This window comes from Gobio gobio (assembly GCF_949357685.1).
Source record: "Gobio gobio genome assembly, chromosome: 15".
NCBI lineage: Eukaryota > Metazoa > Chordata > Actinopteri > Cypriniformes > Gobionidae > Gobio > Gobio gobio.
The window spans coordinates 29,766,158-29,789,775 of NC_137108.1; the positions used below are offsets into that span (position 1 = coordinate 29,766,158).

Consider the following 23,618-nt stretch of genomic DNA (forward strand, 5'->3'; position numbering starts at 1 on the left):
AGTCAGAGGACTACCCGTTTACCTCTCTCTCTCTCTCGCTCGCTCGCTCTCTCCTGGCATGGACTGTACAGCTAAGCCTATGTGTATACTGTACCAGCGAGAGGTTGGGGGAGCTCTAGTGCAAGCAGGCTCGACGTCACCTCTCCCATGGCGTCACATTGACGTAGCGCATTCCAGGCTGGCTATGTAGAGGCACACACATAAATGTGCTATTAGACTTTCTCTCGTTCAGCGCGCCACATAAACAAAGGCACATTGCAACTTAAGCTCAGCGCATCCTCTCCGTTACTAACACCGACTCTGTTATAGTGGAGCTGACAGAACCACGGAGTACTTTTTTCTTCTTAGCTAAGAGGAAAATAAGTCAAATAATATTTTTTAAATGAAAATCCATCAACTTTTGCGACTTTAAAGCCAACTTCCATTCAGCCACTATTTTCAGTTTTTACAAATTTCTGTTGGATATGCACAAGGAATTATTAGGGCTTTACAAACACATGTAAAGACGGAACCTCAACAGAAATCAAGTAAGTGGGAATTTTAATTTAATACTCTTCATAGAACAAGCGAATGTAAAAATGTAAAATGACTTGAAACATGCTTTGGCTGTGATGTGTCATTTGTATTGCGGTCTCCATTCGTATATTTCTGCATGGCATTATGTTATAGACAACTTTCTGGTGCGGACCTGTTGAATGTTCGATCCCCCACCGCGTAAATATAAACTCTGTGTTCTGTGCGATGTCATTGTAGATGGATGGAGTGAATCCGAATTTAATTTGCGAAACGAAGCCTATAATATTCTCTCAGGTTGTCATGGAAATGGGATGCCTCTTCCTCACCCCGGTGAAACCGCTGTGAGCTCGCGCGGGGCCGGCAGAGAGTCTCGTGAGATGCGCCCAGTAGACGGAGTGAGTGTCGCGCGCTCCGCGTATCTTAAAAGCGTGACTTAATATTGTGCGAATGTTTATTCATTCTTTTGTAGTAGTATCCGCGTTAAGAATACCTTCAGTTATTTGATATAGAGTCTCGTTAATATTGTTTTGCCACGTTTCAATTAGATGACTAGACGTCGAGCTTCATTCATTCTGTCTTGAAGCTAGGCTATAGCCTAAGGACCGCCCGCGAATATAGGCTACACAGTGAAATCCACATTTGCACAGTAATCAAATATAAACATTTATGATGTCGTCACAAATAACTTTTATATTTACCATTCGTGCACTCTATAGCTCTCGAAAGAGTCTGCTTTGAGTCAACACATTTGTAAAGTTAGTGGAAGACCTTAAATCTGTCATTTCTGAACAAACAACATGACTGAGTTTATACAATGTGACTGAGTATATTGGGAGTGTCTGTGTGGTGTTTACAATCTTATGTTTGGTAATTGTGATTGTAAAAAAAACCGATACACATAAGAAACACGCTCTTGTTGTGCTTTCTTTCACTGTAGTTTGTGGTGTGAATTTCAGAGCAGTAAGAATCAAAGCACATGCTGCAATGACCCTTATTTATGGGCACACCTTTAAAAACATTAGTGAAAACGTAAAACTTGGTAATAAGCTATAGGCTGTTTATTTCATTGGCAGTAGGCTATAGCCTACATGCCAGAATAGTGAGAGTGGTGACAGAACCGCCCCCAGGAGGTGTATGATACGCCAATAGCCTTGTATTGATCAGAGAAGTGATCCAAGTGAGTTGTACTAAAGTTTATTCAAGAGCACGCGAGATCGGGTCACAGAGTACATAGCCTGGTAAAGGCTCTGTCTCTTTCCCTCAGGTCTCTGTCCCCGTCGGGTGTCAAACCCCGTTCTCCAAGCTAATTTACTGTACTTGTTTTTTTTCTCCCCCATCCCTTTATCTCCACTCTCTCCCTTTCTTTGTGTGTTTGCTGGAAAGCCTCTATCTCGCGCGCTTATTGAACGCAGAACGGAGCGCCTCTACAAAGCGCGTGCTTCAGTGCTCTCTCGCGGTTCTCTAGGTTACCGGGGCACAAGCGGACCGGCGGCTCCATGCGTACACACTGAAACGCGCTCTGTCAAAATCACACATAACCTAACCTCAGAAGGACAAAGGGTTGAACTCAAAAACAAACATAATAAAGTCTACAGAAAGCTGCCAGCTTCATAGTAGGATATATGTTTGAAATAAAATAGCTTATTTATGAGGCCACACAAAATTGTCTTTTTTTTTGTTGTTGGCCTGTTTCATTCCTGGCTACAGTTGTCAATTAAACCATAAATTAGCGCCTGCTGTTTTAATATTCCCAAAACATGAATGTTTCTGGGTTTTTATTTTGGCAGTTTGAGGGACGAGAAAGACGGTGCTCATTTCGAGGGCTGGCTTTGTGTGAGCGCGCCTCTGTCAGGGAGGGGGCGCTAGTCGCTTTTAAAAACTCTTCGGTGGCGCGCTCGGGTTTTATTTGACCGAAGACGGGGATAGTCAGACTTCGGTGAGTGAAGTGCACAGGTGAATATTGTCCAACTGTCACCGACATTGCCTTTATTTTGAGCCAATGGAACAAAACAAAAACTGCATGACAAAATATTGTATTAGACGCCTAGAACTGTTCTATCTTCATGCTCGAATGCAGCACCAGAAGGAAAAAAATAAATATTCCGTTATAGATTGCATGCATGTGTGAGATTTTGTTCTTGTTTTTTTGTGCTTAAACAATGTATTTCCTTTCGACTTGAATGCATTTTTTCACTTTGTGTTTTTTTTCATCGAGTGTTTTTCGTTTTTGTCCAATTTTGTTTGTACTTTGGTTTTTCTTTTTTTGATTAATGTTGGTTTGTTTCCAAAGGCTGTGATTGCATCGTTGTCAACGTTTTATTTTATTATTTCTGTCGGCAAAAAAAACAAACAAGTATCTACAACTTTTTTCTGTTGAAGTAACCTAATATTTTACCATTTGTGAATAGAATTGACAAATTAATGCTGTGGGCATTTGATTATGTTGAGTGTGATTTTCTGATTTAAGAAAAATATACAAATTACCAGTAAACGAATTTGTATGACCTAATGCATCTGTTTTACTTTTTGCAGGCAAATGTTTAAAGGGTTTGATTATATAGGCTAGTAAAAAAAAAAACTGGTGGAGCCTGAACGCTCTTTTAACCTTTAACTCTTGTTTATTGGCTTGCACACTCGTATTTAAAGCGTAAATAATTTGAAAATAAATTTAACTCGGGTAATCTACACTATCAGAAAAGTTTGAGTAGGCTATGTCTCTATTTTTGTCGTTGAGAACTAAATCATTCTGTGTTCCCGATTCCAGACACCGGTTCGGAAGAGCGCCTGCAGCCCAGGTCTGAGTCCCGGTTACCGGATACCTCACCCGCCGCGTGTGCTGAAGCAGCCTCGAACCCCAGACGCGTGCAGCCTCCAGCCGAGAAACCGACCACGATTCACCGAGCAAGAGGCCATTCAGGTAGGCCTACCACAAGTGTCTGTAAAAAAAATCTCTCCACTCTGGAGAGCTTTTCCAAACTGTGTTTTGCATATTTAAACTTTTTATATTAAGCTACATACATGTCTAGTTTTAAGAACATCACATTTACTCAATGTAAACTGACTTGTAAGATTTCAATAAGTTTTTTGCTATAATTTTGAATACCCTACATGAACGTGCTGTTATATGGTTTGTTTTATACTTTGGAAACTTGGAAATCTCAGTGATATGCTTTTGTAGCTATACCTGCTATTATTAGGCCTATATTAAAACTGTTCTGTCTGTATAATTAAAGCTATAATCACTAGTTTTGATGTGGTGTAGTTTAAACTATTTTTCTTGAGAGCTGGTTTGTGTTTTCGGAAATAAATGCAAATAACCGGGCCAATAACTGATTTTTAAAGGCATTGTCGTTTCTCAATACAAGATTTCTCATCAAATTGCATTTAATTCTTTTTTTAAAACATGAGTCGAGATGGTTGGATATTTATATGGCAGATAAGGCATCATGCACTTGCGTTCCATGAAACGAGCGCAATCTATATTAGGCCTATAGCTTTCATTTTATAGGCTATTTGTACCCTACCAATAGTCTCACAACACACTCTTCTTCATGGTCAAAGCAACCTCGTGTGCAGCTGTTAGCACTGTTTGCCTTAGAGTATAGAAAGTGAAAGTTTGCGCAAATGTATTTGTGCTGCCTACTGATGCTTCTTTGCTTCAAGAGCAAATTCTGGTTAGCGTGTCATGTGCATTTATTTATTTTTTTATGTCGTTGATTTTTTGTTTGTTAGATCTATGGCACTCTGACAATGAACAAGCGATCACAGTTATTGGAACAGCTGCATTTTGTCCATCTAAAATGCACACCTCGAGGTTAGAAACTGTTTCATCCCTCTCAAGCGCTTTCAATAAGCCTGCTGCGTGTGTATTTGTGTGAGGCTGTCTGGTGCAAACACACACACACACACACACACACACACACACACACACACACACACACACACACACACACACACACACACACACACTCTCTCTCTCACTCACTCACTAACTAGAGCTGTAAAGCATCGTTTCAGTATGACTTTATGTGGTCTAGACCTTTTTAATATTTGGACTTTTTACGTTATGTTGGCTGCGTTTCCATTTTTATTATCCGTGTCATGGTGAAATGTGGAGCTGAGGTAGGGGATCGACGTGCTGTGGGGTTTGCACGTGCACAAACTAACCATAAACGGATACACACAAGAGAAAGAGTCAGACAGAAAGTGACTGTTTTGTGTGTGTGTGTGTGTGTGTGTGTGTGTGTGTGTGTGTGTGTGTGTGTGTGTGTGTGTGTGTGTGTGTATGTACGGATTTGTCTAGTCTTACATAATTTGAGCTGACCGTAAGTGTGTCAAAAAGACACCCAAAGCTTGATTGGCTAACTGCCATATTTAACACGATCTTCAAAATAAATAAAACAATTAAAAAAAAAAACTTAAAAGCAAGTTTATCAGCATAATCGACCTTTGCTTAGGCTATATCACAGGCTGACGTATTTTTGACTTAGGGGAATCATATTATTATTATTATTATTATTATTATTATTATTATTATTTTAATTGCAAGTGTAAAACGAGAATGACACTGCTTATATGCCTATACTGGGGTGCGTTTCCCAAAACCATAGTTGCTAACTAAGTTAGCAACTTTGGTGGTTGCAATGCAATTTCCCATTGCCAACGACCTAAGTTGCTAACAGGTTAGCAACTATGGTTTTGGGAAACGCACCCCTGGTCCGGTAAATCAATTGCCTTGGGAAGAAAATGTGTAGGCCTATTTCAAGCGCACGTTAGAAAGAGATTTTTTTTTCTGTGTGATGTCAGTGGTGTAAGAAAGTTTGACTCGTTTCTTGCAATGCTCCATCCAGCGCGAGACAGATTGACCTCAAACCATTCATTCCTCAGTCAGTATCCATGACGATGAAGGGGTCGCACCTTATAGGCTACGCACTCTTCTCCTATAGCCTACACTGTGTCAAGTTGTGAATGGGGGATATTATAAGTTGAGGTATGGCATGGATTAAACAGAAATACTGGCAGTATTTAATCACGTTATTATAGATTTACACAAAAATCAATTTAGTTTAAAACGTATATAATATAGTTGATGGTTATGTGCACTAGGGGCGCTAAAAGACTATTTGGGTTGCGCGCGAGATCAACCAGTTGAACACCCTAGGATACCCAAAATGTAACAGAAATTCATTTCACTTTACACCCATGCAAGTCATTTCATAATTTGTACACTGAACATAATGTAGATTTTTTATTTCATTTAGCTGTAAACGATCAGCTTTCTCTTGACATCCAAACTGAGCAGGTTCATATACAAATGTAACAGCAACATGAGTTATTATTACTAGAATTACTATTTAAAGTGAGGCGGCTAATAAAGAATACGTTTGTTGTTACTTTAAATAAAAGTAAACAAAACTTTAATACAAGCTGGCAATCAATTCCCAGAAAAGGGAAAGTTGGATCATTTTATTTTATTTTATTTTTAGGTAGCCTTAGCCCTGTTTGTTCATGTGCAATGCATTATCCTTTGCATCCAGTGGTGTGACAGAAATGTCTAAACTCACTGTTAGGCTATCCATGATGCTGTAGCCTAGCCTATGCCACAAGCGTTTGTATGCATAGCCAGCGAACTGCGTAGGAAATGGAACGCGCGCGCACCGGTCCGAGTCATCACAGGTAAAGAGGCGTTCATAATTGATAAGCCTCCTGATTTTACTAAACACACATGACGTGTTGGAGGCACAAGCATTACGGAGTTACTATACGACAGCGTCAATCCGACGTCGGGTCTGTTTACACTTCCCCACCTAGGGAAAATAAGCAAACAAAGGACACGCACACACATCTCCTCACGGACTCAGGTAACTGCACAGACGCACTTAAACAGCTGTGTCAAGGCGCACAGTTGTAGGTTATATAACTTTGAGAGCGCGCGCTGGCAATATGGTTTTCCTGGAGCGCAAAGCTGGCTGAGGATGAACAGAAACAAGGGAGGTCCTCGTGGGTTTTGATAAGACCATGTTATTTCAACAGGTGCTTGGTGCACATTTAATTAAAACGATCATGAATATTTATATAAAATCGTTTTGGTTAACTTTTATGCGTTATGTTTTGAAAGCATCTTTTTCTTTCTGTCTGACTGACCACGATGTGCACATTGTTTTGTGCAGTTTCCATGTTTACATCTGTGCATTTATTATGCCAAGTGAGCGAAATGTAACGACTTTTGATGGATAATAAAAGAATGATTTGTGAGTTAAGTGTATGTTTGGTTGGACAGTGTTTGCTGACAAGAGCATGCAATTCAAATCCAGAAAAAAACTACTGAGATTAAGGACATATTTTAATAATTATGATCGTTATTAATGAGAGTTCACCAGACCCAGAAAGGATCGTTCTGTAATCATTTACTGACCCTTATGTTGTTCCAAGCCTCAGTAACTTTCATTGTATTGAAAATAAAGAAATAAAATAAGATGTACTGAAAATTATTTTGGGTTCCACTGAGAGAAAAAAATCATACAATACAAGTGTAAGTGAATAATGATTTTTAATTCAGAAGATGTTTTATTGTGCTCTTTCTAACAAGTGAGAATCCAGGCCAGGAATGAGGCGTGCATTTTTACTTTTTTTGCATGTGTGCCCACCAGCTCACGGCCTAACCCAAGTTTCCAGGAATGGTTTATCTACTAACTTGGTACTAACAGAATAGTACTGAAATGCCATGTTTGACATCACATCCTCTGCACACCTGAAGGCAAAGTTCAGCCAAAAGGCAATATGATAGTCATTAAGTCTCTTTCTCGTTTTTCTCTCCCTCTCTCCCCGTCTCTGTAGACATGCCCTGCGTTCAGGCCCAGTACGGCCCTGCACCTCATGGGTCCAGCTACTCCGCCCAGTCCTTTGGTTACCATGGTGACTACAGCGCTGACCTCATGGCCACAGACTACACGAAGTGTGAGCTCGGTGGGGGGGAGATTTCGGCGGCGGCCGCCACTACTTCCCTGCCCAGTTTTAATGTGTTTGTGGAGGGCGGCTTTGAGCCGAAACCTTCCTGTCTGTATCAACTCCCTCCTCAACGCCCTATCATCAAGAAGGAGGAGGAACCTTACCCACCCATGGCACCATCCGACGAAGCAATAGCTGGAAGCTCCATGTACTTTAAGCAGTCTCCCCCTTCAACGCCCCCCACGCCGCTTCACCCCGGGCCACCCAGCAGCTCTTTCTTGTGGGATGAACACAGTCTTCCCCCTGTTCCCCAGCCCTGCTTGATTGAAGGCCCACTGAAGAGCCCTCGCTTCACTCATTTCTACGAGCAGACGGCCCCACCATCCACCAGTGGCTACGACAACCCCCTTGGCCTTCCGCTGCGCCCTGAACGCTCTCCGTCGTCCTCTTCGTCTTCACATGTGCCACCTAGCCTGGACACGCACACACACTCCCACGTGCACTCCCATACGCACTCGCACATGTACCCGCTGAACATGGGTAAGCCGGGAGGCCTGGCGTTCCGCTCTCTGGGCATGGGCCCGTGCCCGCCACTTCTGGGAGAGAGTTTGCCATCGCCGCCCGGTCGCACCAGCTCCGGAGAGGGTACCTGTGCGGTGTGCGGAGACAACGCAGCCTGTCAGCACTATGGCGTGCGCACCTGTGAGGGCTGCAAAGGCTTTTTTAAGGTAAGAGTTCAGCATCTCTGCAGGGCAGCGGCCTTTCGTTTTCTTATGATAACTCTCGACCAGATCAAATACGGACGCACCCAAGTTCCATCATTGTCACTACTATTTACACAAGTATGCCATTACAAATGCATAATAATCCTTAATGACACACACTATCACTTAAAGAATCATACAACAAGTTCTGTTTAATGCAAACAGGAGGATTCCACTGCAGAATAACTGACTCACGTGTACTTTAAAGGTATAGTTAACCCCAACATTAACCCACCCTCAGGCTGTAACTTTCTTTTCCCCTGGAACACAAAAGAAGATATTTAAAAAAAAAAAAAAAAAAATTCAAATTTTTTTTTAGTAGGGTTATAAGACATTTTCTGTTGTAATTTCTGCTGTAATTATGACAAAACCGCTTGCTTTCAAACTTGTTTTATTAACTTAAACTGGGATTTATTCCAGAAGTTCCAAGAACGGTAGTTATTGAGGGGTAAAAAAAGTTAAAATTACGATTTTATCTTCTTTTTTTTTAGCATTTTAATTTAAATTAGAGTTAATATATTAATAATAACTTATTCATTGAAATACTTTTAAGCTGTGGCCCCTTTTGAAGTTTGCTGAGGCCTCCTACTGGGCCCCAGCCCCTTGGTTGAGAACCACTGCTTTAGACCCCACTGACTATCACCGTATGGACAAAAATAATTCTTCAAGATATCTCTTTTTGGGTGAACTATCCCTTTAAATCACAGAGAAATAAACTAGTAAAAGAAATGAACACGCTGAGGTCAGTTGAAACTGACAGGAAATACTTGCCAGTTAGGAAATCTCTCATTTGGATTTCCCATAATGCTTTCAATTTTTTCTTAGTATTGCACATGGTTGTAGTATTGTAGCCGCTGAAGTGGGTTTTTTCAGTTATGTTGATTGATACGTGTTCCTCTGTGTGTGTTTAATTTGAATAGCATGCCTCATTGTGTATTTGAGTGTGTCTGTCATTAAATTGAGTGTAAGAGGGTTGTACTTGCGCTTTATTGTACAGTGTGTGTCACTCGGTGTTGCTGTTTTTTTCTGTCTCTTATGTGGCAGTGTGGCCAGGGTAGTGTTTGTTAATTGTGTATTCATTAGTGGTCATTAGTTTTGTTTTTGCTTTGAAAGGAGCTCTTGGCTGAAGAGCCTCACGCGGCTCTACACCGATCGCACCTCATTCTCTGAGTGTGAGGCTCAGGGTTAACCAACCATTGTAACGCACTCTGCAGGCGTTTGAACCAAGGTTAAAGCCCACTATGTGAATAGCGATTCTTCAGCGAGCTGTGTGTGTTTTTGTTCTTTCGTTTTGAAGAGGGGGTTGGGATATGGTCTATACGACATACAAGAAGCTGTATAGAAAATAATCTGTGCACAAAAACTGAAAGATTGTTTAGTTTCAGTTTCAGAGGCACGACTGTGACAGGTTTGCTCAGCCTTTTCATGAAAGCATTGGCTTGTGTGTACTGAGTGTAAAATGTGTGTGTGTGTGTGTCTTTGAGTGCTCTCACAAATCGTCTGAGCGGCGGTTGCCACGGCGTCTGTGAGGGTCGTTTCCCTCGGTGACCAGTTAGAGGTGTGACAGCGGCGCGCACTTAAAATATAGCAGCTTGGAGCTGTAGCCAGAAACACACACATACACACACACACACACACACACACACACACTGAGGATAGTCTTTAGCATAGAACGTTTCAATTGGGATTCAATTTAATAGTTACATTGGATTTAACATATTTCACATTTATTTCACATTTTGGGGTAAGTATTCTTTTTAATTTGCTTAGGTTAATATTACAGAAATAGCGAGAAGACTTAAAATATACAGAGACTTTGCTGAAAGACTGACAATGAAAGTGAAGGAGCGAGAGTGGCAGAGCTGAAATAATTGAAAATGGCCTGTGGTCTGGTGCAGAAATAAATTATGCCTCTTTTCAATTAGTTTCACAATTAGTTTTTATTTAGTAATTAATAAAAGCAGGGGTTGGTAAGCCTGAGGCTTTGTAGCTATTACTGCAACACTGGCACACACACAAATGACATCCACAAACAATGACATATGCACATTGGCAAGTCTTAGACGATCAGCATACTTATTTTTTATGCATTCACACAGGCGTCACCCCTAACTCACAAAACACACTCGCCATTTAATTATCTCAGGCAACTCATTAACTCACAATATAAATATTAGCAGGTGAATTTTAATGCAAGCTGGTGCATTGTGTGGCAGTGTATAGCTTTTGTCAAACTGCTAACTCCCTTTTTTTTTATTCTCATAAATGTGTTTTTACACAATAGGTATTTTATGCACATTGATTTCTAGTACATTAGTTTTTAAGAATTTTTTTTTAATGGAGTGTGGATACATTTAACCACTAAAATTATTCAGATTTGTCCCCTGGCTGTAGTTTTGTTCATTTAACAGCCACTAAATTATTTCACTTATGGTTCTACTTTACATCTGAATACACACTGTTCTGCTGTTTCACAATGAAAAACAGTAATAATTGGAAAATTTCAGCGCGCAAAATCTTTTCTCTCTCTTGCTCACTTATTTTCACACCATTTATTTGGTTTGTAATTTGCTCTCTGACTCATAACGTCCTCCGAGTGAGAATATTTAGTCAGAATATTTACCTAATGGAGGGTCAGCACAGGCTCGCTCATTCACAAAACCTCCACACTCAACCCGCTTCACTGGAATAAAAGTTGAACAGCTCTTAACTGCTAGTAACTGAATTAGAACTCATTGCATTTATTAAATCAGTTGCAACAAAGACAGATGTGCATTTGTGCCGGCATTATGGCATTGCTGAATAATAAACACACTAAAATGTCTTCTAATACAGTCTAAGTGCGCAATACACGAAGACACACATACTTAACCAATTAATGATGACCCAGTTCCACCTCTCCCATTGAACAGCCATACACACACGTCTAATTACACACCCAGAGGAGAGGGCCAGAGAAGATAGTCTGATCATCTCTGATTAGGGGAGGAAAGGACGAGGAGAGGGGGATATATGTTCCCTAAGGGGTTTTAATGTGCGACAGGGCCATTAGCACATGTTACATGTCATGAATCCACAACTGCTTGTCTTTACCGACCCTACGGACCCTGCTGTGCACTGGACCACAGCTCAGTGTGTGTGTGCGTTTGTATATTTGTGCTTGCATGAGAGAATGATTCGAGTTAGACAGTAATAGTAGGTTTTTCACTTGTCAAACTCTGCATTGGCATGTTTGGTTCCATGAAGAATCACATCCAAGGAACCTTTTCAATGCACAACATTTTCTTTATAGTGGAAAACGGTCCTTCTGAATAATAAAATGTTCTTAATGTTAAGACAAAATGGTTCTTCTGTGGCATTGCTGTGAAAAGCTCCTTTTGGAACCTTTATATATAAAGGTGTTGTTGTGTGCCATTTGTTTGTGGGGAGAGATCGATATTTATAAAAGTTACAATAACCTCAGCTATCCCATTGAAAAGTGAAGTCTGAAACCTATTGTAACCGTGACAATTTTGCACTGTGACATCGTTTAGAGCATAAATAAACACAAATACACATGCATACACACACAGAAGATGTTTCTGTCCCTTAATGGCCGTCATATGTACAGCCGTGTATCTACTTTTATGAACATCATGAGATGTCTATTCATCTAGCGAGGTCCTGTAGCAATAAACCCTTTGTTTTGAGCACTGTACACTGACTGTGACCGACAGACAGAATCTGTCACAGTCTGAACCGGCTATGAAGTATAGAACGGAGTTGCACACACATAACTCGTGCATGTGGTTCAGAGGGAAACGACGAGGTGGCTGCATTTTTTCCGACTAAGCCCAGGGTGTTTTTGAGATGATGTGCTCCACAGGTTGTATTCTAATCAAGTCATACTGAATCAGTGTGAATCTAGCTGTAACCGAGTAGACTCCCCAAGCTAACAAGTGTATTTGTGTGCCCACTGGGAGATTAGTCCACTCTACTACACCGCTGTGGTAGTTTTATGTTCAATTTAAGTGAAATATAAGAAACCGTGCAAATCACATGGATAACGTGTGTGTGTGTGGGTGGGTGGGTGTTTTAGCTTCACCTGACGGTAAAATTCCAACTTCCTGGGAAAAGCAGGTGGTTTAATTGATTTCATGTACACCTGTTGGAAACAGCTGCGTGTTTTATGATGGTTCTTTATAGTTTTTATTGAAAGTGTTTTAATACAAAACAAAACATTTAAGTCAGATTAAACTGAAAAATAAATGACCAAAAACTTGAGTGGGCCACTAGTCACTTGAAACACAAAGATAGTATTAAACTGTAAGCTTTAAAAAAAAAAAAAAAAAGATAAAAGATTCATAGATGGCCATCATGAAGGCTATGTTTCCCACTACAGTTTTAACTACTAGCAGCCTTGTTAATGGCATGCCTGACAATGAAACCAGCATTGTTGATGTACGTTTTTAGTACTAAATTGACCGCGGTTGTAGCTTGTTAAACCATTGTTTTTGTTTGTTTTGGATATTACCTAAATTACCGCAGAACTTACTGGTCTCACGCAAGTGCTAAATCTTTTGGCTCAGCAGTAGCACGTGCACTTAATGTCTGAACCTGAAGCTTGTGTTAAGTCTTTTTCCTCTTTTCAACGGTTTTTAGCGGCGGGAGTGCTCGCAGATCATTTTTATTTTATTTTAATAAGGTCAGTAATAATCGTGCATATCCAGCCGAGGAGAAAACAACTCCAGGGGGGGTTATTGCAGAGGCACGATCCGCCAAAACCCCGAGGTGCCGTGAGCTGACCCGCGAGTTTCACAAACAATTTTATCATGCGGCGCGGGATGTCTCGCGGGAGCGGCCTCAGCACGCTTTGCACTGATCTTCATTGTCAGTGGCTTGCGCTAATAAAATTGTCCCTCCTGCAGGCAAGGCATGTTGGGAAATTAATTTTATCTAATTATCCTGATGGAGCTGGCGCTTTTTCACATTGTAATTAAAATCTGACCTGCAAGCTTCCTTTTTAATTCTTAGCCAAAATGGGATCAAATTAAATAAATGAAATGTTTAGACCTGTTAGCTTATTGTTTTCTTCTCTCTCTCCTTTTTCTCTTTTTATTGTCGGTGGCTGCAGAGGACGGTGCAGAAGAATGCGAAGTACGTGTGTTTGGCCAGTAAAAACTGCCCTGTGGACAAAAGGAGAAGAAATCGCTGCCAGTACTGCCGCTTCCAGAAGTGTCTCAGTGTAGGCATGGTGAAAGAAGGTAACAGACACACACACACACACACACACACACACACACACACACACACACACACACACACACACACACACACACACACACACACACACACACACACACACACACACACACACACACACACACACACACACACACACCTACCTATAATATGTGTCTGGCCAAGCCACTCAAGCCAATTATCACACAATAGGCCCCGATGCATATGACCTCGGCTGGACCTCTGGTTAGAGACTGATGCAGAGGAGATAGACACTCTTTATCTTAATGACTTAAAACCTGCAGATACACACACTACGCTCAAGAAGCAGCGTGGATTAATACAGATTTGGCTCGGAGCTGGTTTGGTTGGTTAGTATGAATGCATGAATTAAACTATAATGGAGATGTTTACCCGCAGTGCTTCGCCTCTGCAATCACAGCATATCAGCAGCTTCACAGCCGGTAATAACACAACACACAGGACAGTCACAAGCACGTGTGTTCATGGGGAAATTTAATTCTAGTAGAATGTAAGCATGAATACCATCTGATTTAAAAAGATCACACCTAGATCATCTTATCCACCTCGGCCGGTGATTAGGACAGACATACATTGTTCTTGTTATCTCTCACTTTCGCTCACCCAGTTCCCTCCAAGACCTACAATCGTGCAGCTTTAAACTGCCCCCTACTGGTCAGTCAAGCATTGTTGAGAGGCATAGAAAAAGATGGAGAGAAACTTTTGAAGTTTTAAAAAACTGCTAAACAGACGTGTAAAATATTATGAAGTATAGGTGTTCAAATACATTGTCACTGTTTGTGGAATTGCATTGTATGATCTGAATTATTGATGTTTTAACTGTTTTTATTGTCTAAACTGTGTGTTTGTTTGTTTGTTTGATACAGTGGTGCGCACAGACAACCTGAAGGGGAGGAGAGGTCGCTTGCCGTCTAAACCAAAGAGTCCCCTGCAGCCAGAGCCCTCGCCCCCATCACCTCCCCTCAGCCTCCTGAACGCACTAGTGCGGGCCTATTCCCAATCTACACCACGAGAACTAGACTACAGTCAGGTACCTGAGTGTGGGCCTGGCATCAATTGAAGCTCATTTTCAGAAACCATTATTTAACCACTGGATGCATGAATAATTAAATTACAAACAACAATATAACCATTCCCGATTTGTATTTAATTTAATTTTACTTTCCTAAAAAGCATTACATTTTTTTACACTTTTGTCTATTGCAATAAATGACAGTAAATAAATTTGGATTTAAAAAATTGTTCAAAATCACATTTAAAAGTCATTTAGAACTGTAAGAAATGGTCACTCATGATGGATAAAACCCAGCATCTTTTCCCTGAATGGTTAAAAAATGCAAAGATTAGTTCATTATATGGTAGTTGTTATGAATCAGAGGGTTCACCATCCATTGGTATGACATTAAAATGAGTGATTGTGATTTGTGTGGAATGTTTATTTCTCTCTCTCTCTCTTCCTGTAGTTCAGTGCGGTGGAGCCAGTGGGTCTATCTGAGTCTCAGCAGATCCAGATGTTCTACAGAGTGCTAACCGGCTCCATGGAGGTGACGCGCTGTTGGGCCGAACGGCTGCCTGGATTCTCTGAGCTTCACCACGATGACCAGAACCTGCTCATTGACTCTGCCTTCCTTGAGCTTTTTGTGCTTCGCCTCGCCAACAGGTACATGCAGACACACACCGATCTCAAATCACTCATACCTCTAATGTAGACTTCCAGTGTATGGCTCTGACTTCAAAAGTATGCACATTTCAACATACACTAAAACATCCATAACAGTAGAGCTGGGCGATATAGCAAAAAAAATATCAGTATTTTTTTACTCTGATTATATTGTGTATATTTCTCAATATTTATGCATTTACCTAATATTGCTTAAAACTTTATCCAAGTAGATTCAAAATGTATTATGCAAGAAGTAAACTGCAATTCAAATCTAGTTTCTTTTCTACTGTTCACTAAACAAATAGGAAGAATGATATTTAATGTCATTGCTATTATTTAAATGTCTGATGCATTAATTATTAAATTGCAGAAGAAAATAAATAATTCTAATGTTTTAAGTAAAAAATACACACACACACACACACATACATATAATAGTTAAAATTTTAATATATAAAAATCTCCTATCGAGAGTTCAGTGGACATTTCTGATGACACGAGCGAATCACTGAAGCAGAGTTATGAATCTGAAATTTGTTGAAACAAACAGTTTGAACGGATGCACAGGAATGAGCTTAACTCTAATCGCTTTTTTGCTTTAATCAGAGATGCCAAATAGTGCATCAAAATAGTCACAATGTTGCTTAATATTACATTACCAACAATATATCATTAATATTCGCTATATCGCCCAGCCCACATGCAAATACTCCGTATGCCTGTGATGATATCCTAATTAGTCATTTTCAGTTCTCTTCAGAATGGCTACAGGTGTGGGAGGAAACGGTTATAGCAATTACACTCTGACTTTACACTCATAATATATCATAGCAACTGTCAGACTATGACAGACTTTTCTATGACTTGCCGTTAATGATGTTGCATAAGTCTCTTAGGATTTTCTTTCTGGTTTAGAAATTAGATCGAGGTGTAAAGTATCATTATGACTGTGAAAGAAGTCATTCACAGGCACTGTAAGGATTTATATTGTGTAATATGCTGCAGTCGCTATTAGTTACATTGTGACTTCCTATGCAACAATGAGTGTGTGTGTGTGTGTGAGCGCGAGTGTGTGTTCTTGCACTCTATTCAGCACTGTAAGGTTACTATGGACACTGTGTGGAAGATCCTGTGGAATTCACTTATTTAAGTTTATTGGTTAACACCCCGGCTTAAACACCTACCCCTCACAAGACATTATTTGTGGCAGAAACAGCTCTGTTTTGATGATCACTCATATTACATGTATACCTCAAACTCTTGCATATTATCAAGTTGCTTCTCAGTTTCATTCAAAAGGCCGAAACAGTTTGAATCCAAACTTGAAGTAACCTGTTGTTTCTTGACTTTAAGTAGAAATGTGCGTGTGTGGATGTGTCTCAGTGACTCAGTGACATTCTGATGTTGCTTTAACAGGAAGTGGATTTTTGTCTCAGCTCAGCTGCTCCCTGTTTAACTAGCTCTGGTGCTCTTTCTGTGTTTCTCTCTCCCTCTCTGATGGTGTAGGAGCAGGTGCGGGGAGGGAGGGCAGTGGGTGGTGGCGTCACAGCCTCAGTAGGGAGCTGCAGACAAGGGTTCTGACTCATTTAAGTGGGGGGATTCATCCGGGCTTACGTCATGGACACTCGAAAACTCACAAGATACGCGCTCACAATGCGTGGCGACTTCACAATACTTGCACATTTTCCGCTCACAAACGTTCACAGTTCTCACATGATGAAAATAGACTACACCACCAAAACACACCAGAGAATGGTATCTGATGTGGCTCACACATGCACATATTACGCCACGTGGCCGCATTGAGGCTAATGAATGAATGGATGGCAAAGAGACCGACTCGCTCTGACGCAAATGTAAAAGGAATGTGTGCGTTTCCCTCCTCAAGGGTGCTGTTGTTAATTTTGTTCTGTAATAATGAGGAGCATTCACTCGTTCTGTGTTTGCTCACTTCCTGTTTTCCCTCTTTCTCTATGCCACTGTAGATAATGGACTGATTGCAAACGGCATTTTTGAACCCTTCATGAAGGGCCGTGTTACATGCAAGAAAGTAATATCGCATTTATGATCATGTGATCCTGGGTGGTGCATCCTCATGATTCATTGTACAACAAGAGGTCATTTTTTAAAACTTGTGATTTATCTTACCTGCGATTTTAAAACATTTTTGAAAGAAGTCTGTTGTGCTCACCAAGGCTGCATTTATTTGATACAAATATATATATTTAAAACAGGAACATTGTAAAATATTTTTTACAATTTAAAATATTAAGATCTCATATCCTAAATATGTCAGTGCCATGACATATTAAAATGTGAACTTTAAAATGTAATGGCAAAGCTGAATTTTCAGCATCATTACTCCAGTCGTCAGTGTCACATGATCCTCCAGAAATCATTCTAATATGCTGATTTGCTGCTCAAGAAACATTTCTCATGTGCTACTTAATATTTTTGTGGAAACCATGATACATTTTTCCAGGATTCTTTGATGAATAGAAAGTTCAAAAGAGCAGCATTTTTTTTAAACAGATTTAAAAAAAAATAATATTAATGTCTAAAAACCTTACTAACCTGATAATTTTGTTTGTTTTTAACGAAATGTGACAGAGACATCATGCTTAAAAGAAGTTTGAATTTAAAACACAATGTCATCTTAAAGGGATAGTCCCCCCCCCCCACCCACCCAAAGAACAAAGAAAATTAAATATATATTTTTGGGTGAACAGTTCCTTTAAGAGCTATAAGCATACATTTTGCTGCTGTTATTAAGGTAACTTTCCGCTTTAAAATAAAGCGACGTAAGTCTTCACGTAGTAGGGTATTCCAGACGCCCACACACAAGAGCGTAAAGCCCTTCATAGTACTCATTTCAAGTGCTCTACTGGAGTGAATAGGCTGGGTAAAGTGATTCTCACTTTCCAATATAACATCACCAGCAGCGTGTTTGTGGGTTCTGTACATATGCGTTCAAGTGTAGTGGCGTAAAACCATTAGACTGCATTAATGAAGCACACATTTTGATTATTTACCCCATTGGGCTTCAAAAGCAGCATGGAAGATGACTCTCAAATATTCCTCCTTGCCGTATTTCCCTTCATCCTCTTTCCATTACTCCTCCTCTCCTCGTCTATACAAGTGTGTGTTTTCGTGCAGACTAATGAAGAACAGTTCACGCAGCAGAAGCCAGCACTCTACGGAAAAAAAGAGAGGAAGTTTTTCTTCCTAAATTGCAGGGTTGAGAGTGAAGAGAGAGAGAGGATGAGTGGATGGAGAAGGAGAAGAAAAAGAAGAGAGCGTTGGATGAGTGGAGAGCGAGTGTTTTTGGTGTTTCGCTGCAATTACACACAAACGTTCTTCTTGAGAATTCAGTGAGACCATGAAGATAAAACTTTACTTCTTTGACCCAGAAGCCTCCAACCCTAAAGGAGAGAGGGAGAGAGAGGGAGAGAGAGAAATAAAGAGTATAATCTCAGGAATGTTTTAAAAGCTTTAATTGGGAAAGCTTGGCATAATTAGGTCCATTCCTATCTTTGATGTGCTCTTCCCTGTACTGGCTTTCATTTGTCGCTATGGTAATTGTTTCCGTGCAGTATGCCTTAAACACAGATTCAGCAGCCAATCAGAGCGCAGATCATCATCACATGAATCAGAGAGAGGTGATAATCAGCGTGTGTCACAGCAGAGGCTGTGTGTGCTTTCTGATAGCGTGTGTGGCTACGTACAGAATTAGAGGCTCGCTAAATTGAAACAGGTACCTGTTCTGAAGGGTATGAGAAGAACGGCGATTAATTAAAAGATGAAAGGTGGCAACTGAACTCGTGGCTTCAAACAGCACCTTGAAGCAGTATAAATAACAACAGTTCCTCATCTCTTTTGCTCAGGTCTTTGCTGGCGGACGAGAAGTTCGTGTTTTGCACGGGCCTGGTCCTGCACCGGCTACAGTGTCTACGTGGCTTCGGAGAATGGCTGGACTCCATCCGAGACTTTAGCGCTCACCTGCAGGGTCTCAACCTTGACATGCCTGCGTTCTCCTGCTTGTGTGCCCTAGTGCTGCTCACAGGTACCACACCACCTCAGAAACACACCCATTTCACACACACATTTACTTCATGCCGTTTCCTTTTTCCTGTTGTCGTCCTTGTTTTTGTATATTTACACCCCTTTTGTCCGGCTGCTAGCAGTCGTCACAGTGATCACAGGTGTGGGGCAGGTGCTGTCAGAGATTAGGTTTACCTGGGCAGCAGAAATAATCCCCATTAATCACACACAGAAGAGACACAGAGATGGTGTGAGGTGTGTGTGCCTCTCCTCTATGAGCACAGGTGGAGTTAGTTGATTATTGGTTGACAAAGTAGGACGGTGTGTGTGTTTGGGTCAGCAGGTGCTCGAGTCTTACCATGCATTATTAACACAGAGGCTAAACAGCAGGTCGACCTATATACAGACCAACACACCTTTCACCGCACGTACAGAAACATGGGCACATTCTGAAAAGAATTGGAATATTGCATAAAAAGTGCTGAATGGAAACACACAGAGATGCTATTTTTTTTTATTTTGTTAAGAAACAAATGATGACGGAAAAACGTTTATGAAATAAATTCATAGTTGTGTTTCAAAAAAGTCATGTGACTTTGCCTCAAAAGTCATGTGATGTGGCTTAATTCGCTCAGAGAAGAAAATAGCTGTGTTCGACATCGGCTGCGGGTGGATGCAACCAATCATCGAGAGTAGCCGCGGGCAGGCAGGGAGGAGCTGCAAAGAGAGACGTGAAGTCGGACACTTTCTGCTTCCCGTAGTGACGCTCGCGCTGTGTTTGCATACTTTATCGCAGATGAAGTGAAATAAATGCAATATTTGTCAAATACACAGATGTTTCAGAAGACATTTTCATTCAATATTTTATGTACTGCTTAATACAGCATCTGTTTGTACAAGAATAAAGTTCAACATAGAAGCCTGCACTATCAATGAAATGGGGTCTACGTTTTTTATCATTTTTATTTTGATAAACATGACAATATAACTTCACGACCACATGAAAAGAGGTTTTACCGTTATAAAAAAACGATTTGTGCGCATTAGTGGAAAAGAAGGTTTTAGAATAAACACAAAACACGCGTGCTCGCTGTCAATCGTGGAACAGCTGTGTCATCATCAGCGCTCGTGCATTCGATGTGACATACATCACAGTCACGTGGCGTCGGCACTGTCTCAAGTCGGACACAATTTCTAACCGGCATGCACTGCTTCAAGTGAGCCGCTGATCGGTCTGCGCATCGCTGCATGAAGTCGAACAAGCCTAATATATCATTGGATAGAAACACAAAAATGTTTTTGCAATATTCCGATTTTTCGCATAAAATTCTGCTACTCATGACTGAATAATTCTCTTAGAGAAGAAAATATTACACGATAGTTTTATAAATGTTGGGATTATTCAGATTTTCAGATAAATTCATATAAAGTCATGAAAATGAATAATTCGCTCAGAGAAGAAAATGAAACGCTGCTTTATTTGCCAAAATGTTTTTGCGATTATTCCGATTTTTCAAATAAAGTAGTCACAGCTTGGTAAAACAAACAATGTGAAATCTAAAAAAGATAATACATTTCATTATCACATTCTTTTTGCCTCTGTAAAGCAACATTGAAACTTCATATTTAATGAGAAAAAAGGTGACGCTAATGGAAAAGCAAAATCGTTTCAGAGGAAATGCAAAATATTACACTTTGATTAAAGATTACGAAGACAAATATTTGTTTAACCTGGAATAACATGCACCAATGAATAATTCACAATAAAAATAAGAAAGTAAATAGAAAGTATGTTGATTTTAAAGACTGCAAGAAAACTTAAGTGTGGGAAACCAAACCTTTCTCCCTATTCTCTGCCACAGTCTACAGAGGAACGTGTGTGTGTGTGTGTGTGTGTGTGTGTGTGTGTGTGTGTGTGTGTTTGTTAGCCCCTATGGAGCAGCACTTAACTCTGTAGAGGAATTGAGTGCTACTCAGCAGAGCTCTAGTCCCCACCTCTCGCTCTCTTTCTAGCTCTCTCTCTCCCTCTCTCCACTCCTCCACTCAGTCTATCGACCCTCTAAAAGTGTCTGTGGTGAAAGAGTGCCATCGATCATCCCCCAGGAAAGAGGGAGAGACAGAGAAAGCAAGGGAAAAAAACAGCAAGAGTGAGAGAGGACGTAGGCTGAATGCAGTGACAGTGGAGCAGCTCTAGACATAGATTTGGAACACACACACACACACACACAGTGGTTTGAAGTGTGGTTGAGAGTCTCACTAGGTTGCTGATTAGGGATGAGAATCATAATAGTTATTAATAATATTTAATTTTAATTTAATGTAATATGTAATTATGTATCCATATCAATCACAGAGGCATTTAATATGTTTAGTGATCTAAACGCCAGGAAAATCATTTGGTTTCAGTACTTTTTCAAAAATGGAATAAAAATGGTTCTCTATTCCTAAACCAACTACAGATATTGCTTCTGTAATACAAAGCGAAAGAGTAAGGCATGTGTCTGTATGATATGTGTGTGTGTGGTGTGTGTGTGTTTTTTTTTCCTGTGGTGCTGATGTAGCAACATTTTAAACTTAAATGGACTTAAAAGCACTCAATCTCTTTCTCGCTCTTTCCTCTCGTTTTAGAACAATGTCCTGGTCTGAAGGAGCCCAAAAAAGTGGAGGAACTGCAGTCCAAACTAATCTGCTGCCTGCGAGATCATCTGAGCTCGGTTTGTGCAGGAGGTGTGGCTTCAACTGTCAAGGCCCCACCCCCAGTGGGAGCTGTGCTGGGCTTGAGGGCGGAGCTTCGTTCTCAGCGTACGCAAGGCTTACAGAGGATCTTCTACCTGAAGCTTGAGGACCTGGTCCCACCCCCGCCACTCATCGATAGGTTTCTGGACACCTTGCCCTATTGATGTCCACGCCCACTTTTGCACACCACTGACACGCCCACAAGCTCACTCAGACACGCCCACAGCGGCTATAAACTCACCCTGGGAAGGGACAGAGCCAGTAGCTAACAGTGATGCTGAACTCGATTTCCCATGAGTCCCCAAATCCTCACAGGAAACAAACGTGTCTGAGGAGAAACCAATCATATAAGCGCTTTTAATCTCTGCTCTGCGCCTGATAGTGTAGATACGAGGCAGGGTTTGAGCTTATTTGGCTTAACGCACTGGGAATGAGAGCGATGCCTATAGCTCAGTGTGGCACATCGGGAGAAGTATTACGATGCGAGAATGTGTGTAAGTGTGTGCGTGCGTGTGAGGACGCACACTTTACGGCTCCTTTGCAGGCGGTCCAAAAGTTCCACCACAATCCACCTCAATGACAGCAGTTGTGTTCATCACAAACATACACTCACAGACACACAAGAGCACGCAAACTGTCATTTCACACATACGCGCGGATCCGAAACGCCAGCTTCAGATGCCAGATTATGACATATCAACATGTCATTGGCAGAAACGAAGTGGATGTGTGTGTGAAAACACGTAGGAGTGTCTCTAAGGGAGGCCTTCGCCACACAGACAGAACGACAGAGTGCATTAATGTCCAGAATCACAGTTGATCACACCCCAAAAACCTGCAAACAAGTGCAATTTACTAAGTGCTATTGTAAACGACGAGAGAGAGGAGAACGAGAGAGTGTGTGTGTGTGTTTGTTCCAGTCCTATTTCAAACTCTAAATTATTTTAATACTAAGACTCGCCTTGTAAGGTAACGGTTTCAATTGAGATGAATTAGCCCAGTCTGCGCACTAACTTTTTCATGACGAAGTTCCACAGACTTGAAATTACTGTAGTTTTTATTATTATTATTATTATTATGAAGAAGAAGAAGAAAAACCAAGGGATTTTAGCATTAGGATAACAGACTAAAAAGAGTAGAATTGGGCTTTGAGCACTTAAAAAACAGGAAGAGGAGGATAAGAGAAGGCCGGTGAGATGCAGGTGCAGAGAGAAGATGGAAGGAATGAAACATTCCACGTTCATGCTCCTTTTTCTATGTTTATACTGTCTTTGCCATTTATTAATATGGAGGACAAAATGTCTTTTATATGTACAAAAAAAGTAAAAACGGATTATATGCATGGTTTTCTCCTTCTCGCCTGTGCTTGTATTTATTTTGCAAAGACTGCCGGCTCCACAAGGGCTTGAACACACATACTGACTGGGCGTTCTCGCTTACTTTATCATACGGCAGCAGTTTGAACAGATGAGAAAGTACAAATTATATAAATATATAAATATATATATATATATATATATACACAATACAAAACTAATATTTTGAAGTGTTTTTATCTGATAGCTTTTTCAAATCTTGTGGTACAAGTTGTGCATTGTTTTTTGGAGAAGAAACATGAAAAAAAACACAAAAAAAAACATGTTTTTCAATGTCTCTTTTGGTTTGTTTAGTTTTTTTTCTCTTTGGTT

The 23,618-nt window shown here is 40.6% G+C and overlaps 1 protein-coding gene across 2 annotated transcripts; it reads left to right on the forward strand.

Annotated features, from left to right (window-relative positions):
- Nucleotides 1-214: 214 nt before the first annotated feature.
- Nucleotides 215-23,282, forward strand: nr4a3 (nuclear receptor subfamily 4, group A, member 3). 2 transcript variants are annotated; one of them, XM_079837732.1, is made up of 8 exons: nucleotides 215-527; nucleotides 3,281-3,433; nucleotides 7,354-8,192; nucleotides 13,342-13,471; nucleotides 14,357-14,520; nucleotides 14,954-15,150; nucleotides 19,038-19,216; nucleotides 21,823-23,282. In XM_079837732.1, exons 3-8 carry the CDS (start codon nucleotides 7,356-7,358, stop codon nucleotides 22,092-22,094), a joined length of 1,779 nt encoding a protein of 592 aa, XP_079693858.1. In that variant the 5' UTR covers nucleotides 215-527; nucleotides 3,281-3,433; nucleotides 7,354-7,355; the 3' UTR covers nucleotides 22,095-23,282. The 2 variants fall into 2 exon arrangements, with proteins under 2 accessions (XP_079693858.1, XP_079693859.1); XM_079837733.1 differs by lacking the exon at nucleotides 215-527 and adding an exon at nucleotides 4,249-4,330 and having other exon boundaries at nucleotides 3,287-3,433.
- The last annotated feature ends 336 nt before the right edge of the window (nucleotides 23,283-23,618 follow it).